This window comes from Arachis duranensis, chromosome 1, assembly GCF_000817695.3.
Source record: "Arachis duranensis cultivar V14167 chromosome 1, aradu.V14167.gnm2.J7QH, whole genome shotgun sequence".
Classification (NCBI taxonomy): domain Eukaryota; kingdom Viridiplantae; phylum Streptophyta; class Magnoliopsida; order Fabales; family Fabaceae; genus Arachis; species Arachis duranensis.
The window spans coordinates 17,344,842-17,357,776 of NC_029772.3; the positions used below are offsets into that span (position 1 = coordinate 17,344,842).

Consider the following 12,935-nt stretch of genomic DNA (forward strand, 5'->3'; position numbering starts at 1 on the left):
ATCTTCTTAGTTATTATTATTTTGGTTTTCTAACCTTTGCTTCTGTGACTTTTTCATGTGTCCTAAACAGCAATGTTGCAGCTGGAAAGTTATTTGGGATACCCCTACGTGGTACTCATTCCCATGCCTTCGTTAGCTCATATATGGTGTGTAACCATTTCACTGAAACTTTATAAATTTGTTTGATATTTCTTAAGAGATTTTTCAAAGGCAATCCCAGCATAGCCTTTTTCTCTTCTCTCTTTCAATTAGTTTGTGAAAGAATATTTCCAAATTTTTAGTGGGTGCAAAAGTCCATGATAACTAATGGAGAATTGTTGTTTAGTGGGAATATAGATATAAATATTATTCTTCCACAATGTGCAGTCAAAGCAAAACTGCAAAATTACAGTAGATGAAACTTTAAACTGTTTATTTTTCTTTTTAATGGTGGAGTTTCAATCTAGTTTGTTTTGATAAATATCGTTACCAAACAAGCTGAACTGCCTTTGGTAGGTTAATCTTTATGTGATTACTTTTGTTGGCATTATTTTATGTGACCTGTCACATTTTTTGATATATAATTTCACTTAATTCTATGTGTACCTTGTCTGTGCTGTCATGTGCAGAGCCTTGATGAGATTATAGACAAGTCACTTAGTAGGAAAGATGGTTCAAGTACTTGTGAAGATTTCGTTAGTCTTGTTCAAACATGGCTGAACAAAATACAGGTGCCACCAGGATATAAACATTTAGATCATAATGTTGCCTTTATATTATAGTTCTTTTTTTGTCGTTTTTCCCAAGATATAAACATGGTAGGCTCTTTTTTTTCTTATTATCAAATGTTTATACATGAACTCTGTAATGTAAAAGTCAATGTTTGCACACGACGGATGTTCATGTTAACTACTGCATATGCTAGCATTGTTCTAGAGAATTTTGCCTATTCTGGTTTGTTATGGCATGAATTTTGGAAGCCAAAATATTGTTGTGTTTTTAATATAACTAAAGAATTCTTATTTAGAAGGCCAATGAAATTAAAAGAAAACATTCAACTGGTGATGGCATGAATGTATGCATAGCAATCTGTTATAGAAAGACTTATCCCTTTTTATATGTAAGGTAATTGGCAAATGCAACTGATTAGCACTATATTAGGTTCACATGATTAAAATAAAGCAATATCTAGTATAGTGGCTAAAAGATGCTTTTAGTCTTTCAGATCTTGCCTATGTCACGGGCAATATACTCTTCTGCTCTGGAAATGTTCCACAAATATTATTATTATTATTATTATTATAGAATATTTTATATTATGTACTCTTAAAAGATCCAAGGTGATGTAATCATAGATTCATAGTTCACTAATCCGTGTTCCTAATGTGCAGTGGTCAAGTTCATTGCATGGCATTTTTGGTGAGACCAATCAAAGCGAGTTGGCAGCGTTCATATCATATGCACTGGCATTTCCAGATAGCTTTCTTGCCCTTGTGGATACATACGATGTAAGTATCTTATTTACAACAGTCTGTTTCTTAAACATTATATATATCATCTGAGCATCCTTTTATCCAGCAATGTCCAGTAATTATGGAATTGGATTTATGGTATCTTTCTTACTCTTTCTTTGCCAACTCCACCTAATGGGACAAGACTAAGGTGTTGTTTCTATTTATCTTTCCTTTATATCTTTCGTGAAACGAAAACAAAATTTTTATGTTTTAATTGGGATACTATGAATTGCATGTGTTTCCCAATCATGATTTATATTTAGTCTGCAATGATTGAGAATAAAACTAAGAATTTGCTATAAGCTAAATGATGGGAATCAGTTCTTCTGGGGTCTGTATCGATTTGGCTGAGAGATAATAGGCGAATCACATAGCTTGCATGATTTTTGAGGGCAAATAGCTGCAATATGAATGAATGAGATCTGTTCTAAGACATTTGTGTGTAGGTGCCTCATTATTTCCTCTAAACATATGTATGATATTGATTTTCAATTTGCCCAACTTCTCATATTTAAGATTGGGTATTGATTGGGTGGTGTAAGACTCAACTTTGGGGTACAACGGACAAATGCTGACATTCTTAAATTGGTGTAAAAGTCACTTTAAGGTCCTTTAGGCTGCGTTTGTTTTGAGGTACTGGGACTGAGACTGGGACTCGTATTATGTTTGGTAGTTAGAGACTGGAACTAAAATTTCAGTCTTGGTATACAAAATTTTAGTCCATTCAGTATCTCCAGAAAGTTAGGACTCGGGACTGAAATTTTTGGAAATGGAAACTGAAATTTTATTAATATTTCTTTCCTAAAATGTCCTTATTTGAAATTTCATATTTCAAGTCTACTCTTTACAATCCATCCATTACCAAAACTTTCACAGCCTTCACCTCTCACCCACATCACCACACCTCTGCTATTACCGAATTTCACCACCACCAACAATAATACCAAAAACAACAATCTCATAAACATATGTCAAAATCAGATTCAACAATCTAATAAACAAGAGGATTTCAAAATCAAAATTGACAGAAAACAGAACAGGGGGAGGCAGAAGAGAGGAAGGAAGAGGAGACGGCGACGGCGGCAATAGAGAGAGGAGCCGCTGGCGCCGCCGAATAGGGAATGGAGCGGACGGTGTCAGGCTAGAGCTTAGGTGCTCTGGCGAGAATTTTCAGTTTTTGGAGCTCCTCGAGAGGAGGGAGCCCGGTGGGAGCCCAGATCAAGAACTCAAACTCTCTTCAGCCCGGAACTGGAACAGAGGCGGCGCGGTGAGCACAGGGAACAGAGGCGGCATGGTGGACCAGCAGTGACGCGACTAAGTGCTTGCGATGCGACAGGACAGAACGAACATGATGGCAGACACGATGGTGGTGGGTGTTGTCGTTGCTGCTGCCGTTGCCGTGGAGGGAAACCGCCGTTGCCAGTTCGCCAGAGAAAGAAGACACAAATGAGAGAGAGAGAGAGTGAGTGAGAAAACAGAGATAGGGAAAGGGGAAGGAGCTAGGAGGATGGCTAGGTAGGGTTTTATTTTGAATTTTTTAATTAGCAAGGGTATTTTAGTAATTTCACTTATAAGTCTTCATTTTTATCCAAAACCAAACAAGATACTGAGGCATAACTTAGTTTTGTACACTTTACACTAAATACAATACAGAGACTAAGTTGACTTAATTTAGTTTTTGTTTCTCAGTCTCTATCTCCCTTGCAAATGCTACCTTAATGATGTGATACACTGATACTTATTTCTGACTTAAATGTTGTTAACACATCTGACTCTTCAACGTCTGCCTACTAGTTCATGCCGATTTTTTTTTTTTATTGCAATGTTATCTTAAATTTGAAATTGGACAAGCTTTTTTTCTTTTTTCTTTTTATTATATTACTCATCAAATGTTTATTATTTTTTAATAATGTTTTAAAGCAACTCATAAATTTCTTATTTCTTTTGTTCATTCCTTTTGTTTCTTCTTAGACAAGCTATTTCTTGAGATAATTTCCTTTTTTTTGACAGGTCATGAGAAGTGGAATCCCTAATTTTTGTGCAGTAGCGTTAGCTCTCCAGGATTTAGGGTATGAGAGAAAGTTTCTCTTGTCTATTACTGCTATTATCTCCTTGTAAAGTTTAAAATCATTTTCTACAATCTACATAGTTCTGGTTGGATCAAGCACTTGGCACTTTGCCAAAAACTATAGCTTTTCGGAAGGAACTATATTTCCTTGTAGTTTTCTCAAAACCGTATCTAGCTTAAGGTATTCCAGACATTATAGTTAGATTATGGCTTGCTATGATGTTTGTTATTTTCAATATGAAATATTGTAGCTGTTAATTGACTGTAATATCCCTTCTTACATGCACTGGGTAGTAATTTATAATGCATTGGTTCAAATAGTATTATATTAACTTGCCTCTTCCTGTTTACAAAAGAAATAAGGGGAGTGGAAAAAGAAAAGAAAAGAAAATAACCATGTGATCCCCCCTTGTCATTCAGTACTTAAGTTTTGGATGATTTCCTGTGCAGATACAAAGCTGTAGGCATTAGATTGGACTCTGGTGACCTTGCATATTTGTCTTGTGAGGCAAGGAAGTTCTTTTGCTCCATTGAGAAGGAATTTGCAGTGCCTGAATTTGGGAAGATGGCTATCACTGCTAGTAATGACCTCAATGAGGAAACTATAGATGCTTTAAACAAACAGGTAAGTATTCATTACTAACTTGAACCTGTACCTTTCTGCCTATTTATTCAGCAGCTCAATAGTTAAGCTGTGTTCATGTTTGTGTTTACAACAATGTAAATGCTATCCTAAAAAGTTGGAGATTAAATTGGGTGGGTAGTTATTCTAATGCTTTTTTCCTAAATAAAAATATATAGATGAAAAGTTGATTGACAGTAGTTATATTCAATATTATAAATTCTAGTAAATTGATACATATAACATGTTTGTGGAGATAACTAGTGTGCATAAAATGCAGTAATATAGTAATGTTGTAAAAGTATGCTTATGTTAGCGTTGCATATTTGTGTACCGTGATTATCTGTTAGTTTCTGGGTTTATGTTTTACAACATTGAGGCACAATCTAGTGTGCATAAAATGCAGTAATATAGTAATATTGTAAAAGTATGCTTATGTTAGTGTTGCATATTTGTGTACCATGGTTATCTGTTAGTTTCTGGGTTTATGTTTTACAACATTGAGGCACAATCTTATGATGGTTATCTTACTCCCTCAATATGTTCATGCCATTTCATTATTCATAATTCATCATTCATTTTCATTCTCCTTAAAACTTCCAAATGGACCTTTAAGTGCTAGAAATATTTTGTCTATTAACCAAAAGATCAATAAATTAAGGTGTGATTAAAAACCTTGTTATTTACGTGTAGAACAATTTTTTATCAAATGGGAAGCTGTATCCTAGATTCCTAGCATCAGATGATGTTAATAATATAGAATTGAATTTGGATATTTGGTTACTATAATAAGTGCTCAGGAACTATGTATACTATCTGATTTGCCTCCTTCAATTTACTTTTTGACTTATCCAGTCCTTAATCTGCAACTAAACAAAACTAGTTAAAGGTGAATAGACCGTAACCCCCAGCCAGATAGCCCAAATCGAAAAATCTAGTCTCTTTGGTGAGTCTACTGGCAAAATAAGTGATAGTTCTCAATCCAAATGTGTAATGCTGACTTATTAAAGAGAATATAGAGGACATTACTTTCTTCAGAAGATGTCCTCTCTTTGATTGGTTTTGTTTGTGTTTGTGTGAGAGTGGATGATGTAATGGAAGGAAAATGATATCTTTACGTTCAAAGAGTTGTTTCTCATTTGCACACCAACTTTATCACCATTAGATTAATTATGGACCCCACTTGATTCTCACTTACCCACTCTCTCTACCTTTAGATCTCAGGTGGTAAAGTTTACCCCAAATTGGTTATGCAAGTATCATTACGTGTAATGAAAACAATTTTATTTAATGATTTGGAAAAAAGTGGCGGGGGATTAACAACAGGTCTAGCCTCAATAACGGGACTTAGTTGGTTATTGTGTCTTGAAAAATTAACAAAGGTAAATGATTGATCATCCTACCCTTTGCATTTGATTTTGATTTACTCTACAGGGTCATGAGGTTGATGCCTTTGGAATTGGTACATACCTGGTCACATGTTATGCTCAAGCTGCTTTAGGTGTAGTTTTCAAGTTGGTTGACATAAATAATCAGCCTCGTATCAAACTTTCTGAAGATGTGTCGAAGGTTTGAATATGCTGCATTGTAAATGTTATTGTAATCACATGTTGATTGTTAATTATAATCCTTTTCTCTGTTCCTTCTGCAATCTAGGTCTCTATTCCATGTAAGAAACGAAGCTATAGGTTGTATGGTAAAGAAGGTTATCCCCTGGTAGACATCATGACTGGGGAAAACGAACCATCTCCTAAGGTATTTTTTTTTTTACACTATGGATCATACTATATTCTTTCTTTTCCCTGGGTACAATAACCAACTTATTTAGGTTGAAGCCTATACTTATTTACACTATAGTACGAGAAGAATGAGAAAATTGTAATGTTTAGGTTGAAGCCTATACTTATTTATCTATTGAGTTACTCGTCTCTCTGCCACACTGATAAGGTCCCTTCTGGTCCAGCCTTGCCTTAGGGTGAGCTGGACAAAGAATACCCCTTTTCTGTGCAATTATTGATAGTGAACTTTCATTCATGTAAATCCATATCCAGTGGCTATTCTTCACTCTGTTGAATAATATAAATCATCAAGACTAAATTATCTATTTAGTTCCGTAAAGATACATGCGAATTCAGCATAGTCCCTGAAAGATTTTTGACACTAAGTTGGTCCCTAAGAGAATACATCACATCAATTCAGTTCTTTAAAGATTTGTTACATCAATTTAGTCCCTGAAAAAAGTAAATTCCACGTCAATTTAGTCCTTAAAAGAATGAATATGATATCTACTTGGTGTCTTTTTCGTCGACTAAATTGATGTAAAAAATCTCTTAAGAATTAAATTGATACGACGTGAATTCTTGAGGGAGTAAATTGATGTTACAATATTTTGAGTACTCAATTGATATCGTATCACATGTATCTTTGAGGGACTATCAGCAAGTTTAGTCTAAAATCAATTAATGATTAGGAAGTGTTGCATTATTGAATTGTCTCATGCCCTTGCAACACTATGGTTTAATCCTATTGGCTAGCCATGTGTAGTTAAAAAATGGCGGCACAAACATTATTTAGTTATTCTTATAATTCATAGGTGGGAGAAAGAATCCTGTGCCGTCATCCCTTCCAAGAATCCAAGAGAGCATATGTGGTGCCGCAGCAAGTTGAGGAGCTTCTAAGGTGCTACTGGCCTGGTAATTCAGGTGAGAACAAATTACCAAAAATCTGGATATCAATTTGGTGGTCATTGATAACTAAAATTCTCTGTATGCTCAGCTATGTTTGAGATTTGATTTTGGAGGGAAATAGAGGTTGAAAAGTGAAGTTTTGTCCATTTTCCTCCCCTCATTTTCTTTCCACTTCAATGATTTCTTATTAATGATTGTAATTTGTTTGCATGCTACATTTGCTACACGCTGTTACACCATAAGCTAAGACAATAAAGAATTTTTATGAAAGATATTCTCTCATATGGCAATGATACAGTTGTCAAATGTATCATTTCACACATGAAATGAAATGATCATGTGTTATCAGGTTTTCAAAAGTATTTGAAATGGCTTATGAGCATTCATTCATCTGCATTTCAGATATGCAATTAAGTAACTTAATGATTTTATTTTGAAGATAAAAGACGAGAAACTTTGCCAACTCTAAGGGACATTAGGGAGCGATGCATCCAGCAACTCGAACAAATGCGACCTGATCACATGAGGAGGCTTAATCCAACTCCATACAAGGTCACAGAAACTATTATATGCTTCTTTTATTTTATTCTTTTCTTCTTGAATGATTTTGAATCTGAATTCCTTTTTCCTCGTTTATGAGCAGGTTAGTGTAAGTGCAAAGTTATATGACTTCATTCATTTCTTGTGGCTCAATGAGGCACCGGTTGGGGAGTTGCAGTAATAATAAAGAAAATAAAGTAGCATATTATGAGAACCTAATAATTTGGGCAAAGAGGATTTCCGTAAAAGAAATTCCTGTCATCCAGTATAGCATAGATTCAATGTGTTTTTACTTTTTAACTGTATTTTTAAATTGTAAAGGAGTAATTATTTTTTTCCCAGCCCTAATAATCTATCTTTACCCTTGACCGCAATGTTAATTCATGACTTAAAGTTACATTGTTGGCATTTTTCTGTTGAAATATAAAAAGTACAGTGCGGAGAGCGTGTTATATATAGGAATGTCAATGGGGCAGGGCGGGGGCGGGGATTCCTCCCTGCTTCCCATCCCCGCCCCCAGATTTATTCCCCGTCCCCGCCCCCATTCTCCACTGTGGGGAAATATTACTCCCCATCCCCATTTTTCACAGGGCCCTATTCCCTACAGGATCCCATTCCCCATCTATCTGATAGTTATAACTAATTATTAATTTTTATATAAATAGAGGTGTAAGTATCCATTCTATTAAAAAATAATAAGATTTTACACAAAAAGTCTAAACAACAAGATGGTAATTTCTTTCGAAATGACGCAGTGGGGGAACGCAATGGCGAGCCAGAGGATAGAGAAGTGGACAAGGTGGGAGACGCGACAACAGAGAGGAGAATGGACACGATGACAAAGTTATGGAAAGGAACGCCGCAAATAGAGAGCACGACGCGGTGAGGATCATGGCACGGTGAGGTGTGACGATGCAGTGAGAAGGGAGAGCGGCGAGAGGGTGGTTGCAGAGAGGTTGGATGGAGTATGGACAACATTAGGGATTTCTGAATTGAAGAAGAGTTATGCAAATGAGGATTATGAGTTACTTCGGTGATTAGCGGGGATGTGACAGGGATCCCGCTTGGGTCCCCGCGTCTGTCTCGGGAGAATTTTGTCCCCCGTCCCCATCTCCACGGAAAAAATTTCCTACAGTCGGATCCCCATTTGGGGCAGTCTCCGCAGGGATCCCACGTCTCGGGGAGTTTTGCTATCCCTAGTTATATATGGGAGTAATTTATCCTTTCTTTTAATCTCAAAATTGTATAATATTTCTATAAAATATCTAATCCTGAAGAGAAAAAAAAAAAAAACCATATGTATCTGAAATAGATTGAGTTCCCGTTTATTTCTATGATTCTAATATATTATGCTTTTGAAAGAATAATAAAATGTCCTTCAGGATAAAAAAAAAAGGTGATATGTAACTAACTAAATAGTTAAATACACCCTTTACAAGAATATATATGTTAGAAGTCTTATGGATTTGTATAAATGGACCATTAACTTTACACTTATATAGATGAAAAAGAAACAAAGAATTGTATATAATTTCTATACTATTTATTTTATCTTTATTTTTACGAGGGGCTTTATACTTCAAATGTTTTCTTTTTTATGTATAACAGGGCTAAAGGCCCAGAAGAAATTCGCATGGAGCTTTCAGCCTCAGATTTCATTCCTTTGGACATAGAATTGATCGGTCAAAGCCTTAAACTCGTTCACAAATGAGTTGATTCGCTTAGAGCCTTGCCTGAAAGGATCAATTGAGGGGGGTAGCGGACCGTTATGATCAATAGGTCTAGCCCTCGTAATCTATTGCTGGAGAATAGGTCTAATACAAGGAATACAAGCTGGTAATGCAACTCTCGGCTGAAAAGATTTTTCTCCCGTCTGGAAAGTCAACCCAGAACGCCAGGTTCTAACCAAATAGCATCGACCATCCCTTGAACACATATATCACTAACTCCAAATAAGAAAATTAAGCACAATCCCAACACAAACATATCCAAATCATGAACCATTCTATCATTCCATCACTTAGACCATATACTGGACTAGGATAGAGGAAGAATAGCAATAACCCTTTACTTAAAGCCCTTCACCGAGAGCTTTTCACCCATAGACTTTCCACCCATCATCACCCTCACCAAGTAACATTCTCGCAAGCATTGCTTCTTGTTAGACCACCAAAACACAGCAGCAACAACCACATAACACTATCGTGTCACCATCATAGCAGCTAGGCATTGTTCCAAGGAGCATATCACTACAAATCAGAGCAAAATCAAAGTGTTAACCAAGTCAAACGGACAACTTTGGAATACATCCAATTGAAGGGAAGACGATCTGTCTGAATCTCAACAAAAATGCAGGATATGTTCCAGACTAGCTCAACTTAGTGGGGAAAGTGTTATCAGACAAGGAAGTAAAATTTAAGATATGCAAAAATACCTTACTCGGCCTCTGGGACAATCCGACTGGAGTGGATAAAATGCCCATTAGCTTTAAAGACATGATTAAAGATTCTTCGCAACGGCTCGTGGAATATCAGGGATAGTCTAATAAACCTACAGTATTGGTCTCAAGATGTTTCAATCTATGAGGTAAGTCATGAATACATGAAATTCTGGATTCAGGTACATGGAGTTCCAATTGATTACATGAGAGTGGAAACAACTAGAGCCATAGGAAATATGATGGGAATATTGGCAGAAGTTGAGAACCCAACAGTAGATAGTGTACTAATGAGAGTTTCTCAAGTTCGAAGAAGCGAGAGATGTCTGTTGAACACCGTGAATAGTGAGAGAGTGAACTTGGTTGTTACTGATTGTGAAAGAGTCCAAATTGAATTGGCTCATTCAATTGTATATATATATGTATACAAGATGATGGTCTAATTAACAAACTTTGTATCTAGTCTAACTAATTAATATAACTAATTCAGATTCTAACTATGTTAAGTTATAACAAACTGTACAAGTATATGCTATGGCTAATATGGAGCATACATGTTGTATGTTTCGAACTTGGCCATACGAAATTTGAACTAAGGTGCTGGGAGGGCCTTGGTGAGTAAATCTGTGAGTTGATGCTTGCTCAGTACATGGACGAGTTTGATGATTCCTGCGGCCACTTTTTCTCTAACGAAGTGGCAATCGATTTCAATGTGCTTGGACCTTTTATGTAGAGTCGGATTGGTGGCCATTTGAATGGCAGAGACGTTGTCACAAAAAATCATTGCTGAATTCACCTCGACATGCATGAATTTGAGAAGGGCAATGATAGATAGAACTTCACAGGCAGCATTGGCTAGAGCTCTGTACTTTACCTCCGTTGAGCTCCTCGAAACTACATCTTGCTTCATGCTCTTCCATAACACTAATGAATCTCCCAAGAACGTGCAGTAGTCGGTCGTGGACCTCCGTGTGTCGAGGCAACTGCCCCAGTTAGCGTCAGTGTACATGGAGAGGTGAAATTTGAATTTTGATGAGAAGAGTAATCCTTGGCCAAGTGCTGCCTTCAAATACTTGAGGACATGGTGCACAGCTTCGAGATGAGGAGTTTGAGGATTTGCCATGTATTGAGCCAGTTTAACCACATTAAAAGTGATGAGGCGGCCAATTAATCTGCGATATCTCGAAGCATCAGGGATAGGATCACCTTCGTCAGCCTTAAGTTTCAGATTAGCATCCATGGGTGTATTGGCAGGTTTGCACCCTAAGAAACCAGTCTCCTCCAGCAATGTGAGTGTATATATATTTTTGCTGACTTAAAGTAATCCCATCTTTTGATCTGGCAAGCTCAAGACTAAGGAAGAACTTAAGGTCACCCAAGATTTTAAGCTTGAAGATGGATTGAAGCTTGTGTTTAACATTGTCCACCATTTCTTGTTTGGGAGCAGCGATGATGATGTCATCCACGTACACAATGAGATAGGTAGTTGCCTCACCCTCTCCTAGAGCGAAAAGAGAGTAATCCTGTCTGCATTGTGTAAAGCCATGGGTGGTCAGTGTGTTGCAAAACTTAGTGAACCACTGCCTTGATGCTTGTCGCAACCCATACAAGGACCGTGTGAGTTTACAAACTAACCCTTGTTTCCGCTGAGGATGACCCAAAGGCAATTCCATGTATACTTCCTCATTAAGTTCACCGTCGAGGAATGCATTATTTATATCCAGCTGTAGGAGGCTTCAGTTCTTGACTGCAGCAATGGTAAGTAAGATCCTCACAGTGGTGATATTTGCCATGGGACTAAATGTGTCCCTAAAATCAATACCAGCTTGTTGAGTATATCCTTTTGCAACTAAACGTTCCTTATATCTCTCTAATGAGCCATAAGCCTTTAGCTTAGCTTTGTACACCCAACGACAACCAATGACTCGCTTATTTGGTGGTAAAGGTACAAGGGCCCAAGTTTTATTGGCCTCAAGTGCATCAAGTTTCTCTTGCATAGCTTGTCTCCATTTTTTGAACTGAACTGCCTGGTGGTAAAATTGAGGCTTAGGTATGACGTCTAATTGTGCGATGGAGTTAAGGTATGTAAGGTTAAGGCGATGGTTACTAATATGATTGGCTAAGGGATAGGGAGTAGAGGTGTGGCAGATGTAGTCATTGAGGTAAGGCGGAGGTTGAATGTGTCTAGTTGTTTTCTTAGTTGTTTAGGTGGTGAAGTGATGGTGTTTGGTGTTGGTTCCTGATGTTAAGGTTCTGAGTTTATGACGGTTGGAGTCGGCTGTGAAGATGGAGAAGGGATGTGATCAAGAATGGGTTTAGAAAGTACAAAGTCATTGAACAAGTATTTATTAGACTGTAGATGAGGTAAAGTACTGAAAGGTATAACATGTTCATGAAAAATAATGTCTCTTGAGATAAAAAAACTGTTTGGTTCTAAGGTTGTAAAGTTTGTAACCTTTGTAGCCAATTGGATATCCAATGAAGACTGAGGGATCAGCTCTAGGACAAAATTTGGTTTTGGATTTAGAGGTGTTTGCTACATATGCAAGGCAACCAAAATTTCTTAAGGCATCATTGTTGGGTGTCTTTCCAAATAGTAGTTCAAAGGGAGACTTAAATTGTAATAATTTGCTTGGGATTCGATTGATTAGGAAAGCTGAAGTGATGATGCACTTCTCCCAAAAGGAAATAGGAATTTTTGACTGAAAGAATAAGGATCTGGTCACATTCAACAGATGCTGGTGCTTTCTCTCTACAACAGCATTTTGTTGGGGTCGATAAGGGCATGAGAATTGATGCAGGGCACTTCTCTTCTGCAAAAACTCCTTAAGTGCAAGTTCCTTATCATTGTCAGACTTGAGACATTTGATCTTAATGCCAAATTGAGTGTCAATCAATGCAAAGAAGTCCTTCAGGAAACCTGTGGCTTCAGATTTATTATTCAGCATATAAATCTAACAAAATCTGGTTGCATCATCAACAATGGTTAGAAAGAAACGTTTTCCATTATAAGTGGGAGTATGATAAGGTCCCCACACATCACAATGAATAAGGTCAAAAGCGTTAGAAGATATATGATTATGTGACT

General features: G+C 36.9%; 1 protein-coding gene and 1 long non-coding RNA gene across 2 annotated transcripts in view; one reads left to right on the forward strand and one right to left on the reverse strand.

Annotated features, from left to right (window-relative positions):
- Positions 1-7,818, forward strand: part of LOC107480708 (nicotinate phosphoribosyltransferase 2) — a 10,835-nt gene extending 3,017 nt beyond the window's left edge. Inside the window, exons 6-15 of the mRNA XM_016100873.3 lie at positions 71-146; positions 609-710; positions 1,371-1,487; positions 3,504-3,562; positions 4,012-4,186; positions 5,618-5,752; positions 5,840-5,938; positions 6,777-6,885; positions 7,310-7,422; positions 7,514-7,818. Of these exons, the coding sequence (XP_015956359.1) occupies positions 71-146; positions 609-710; positions 1,371-1,487; positions 3,504-3,562; positions 4,012-4,186; positions 5,618-5,752; positions 5,840-5,938; positions 6,777-6,885; positions 7,310-7,422; positions 7,514-7,591 (1,063 nt within the window). The 3' untranslated portion in view covers positions 7,592-7,818. The remainder of the gene's footprint in view (positions 1-70; positions 147-608; positions 711-1,370; positions 1,488-3,503; positions 3,563-4,011; positions 4,187-5,617; positions 5,753-5,839; positions 5,939-6,776; positions 6,886-7,309; positions 7,423-7,513) is intronic.
- Positions 7,819-8,981: 1,163 nt separating this feature from the next.
- LOC127741600 (uncharacterized) lies at positions 8,982-10,221 on the reverse strand. The gene is made up of 2 exons (XR_008002707.1): positions 9,845-10,221; positions 8,982-9,659 (listed from the first exon to the last, which is right to left on the reverse strand). It is a non-coding gene; the product is annotated as an uncharacterized LOC127741600 (long non-coding RNA).
- Between the last annotated feature and the right edge of the window lie 2,714 nt (positions 10,222-12,935).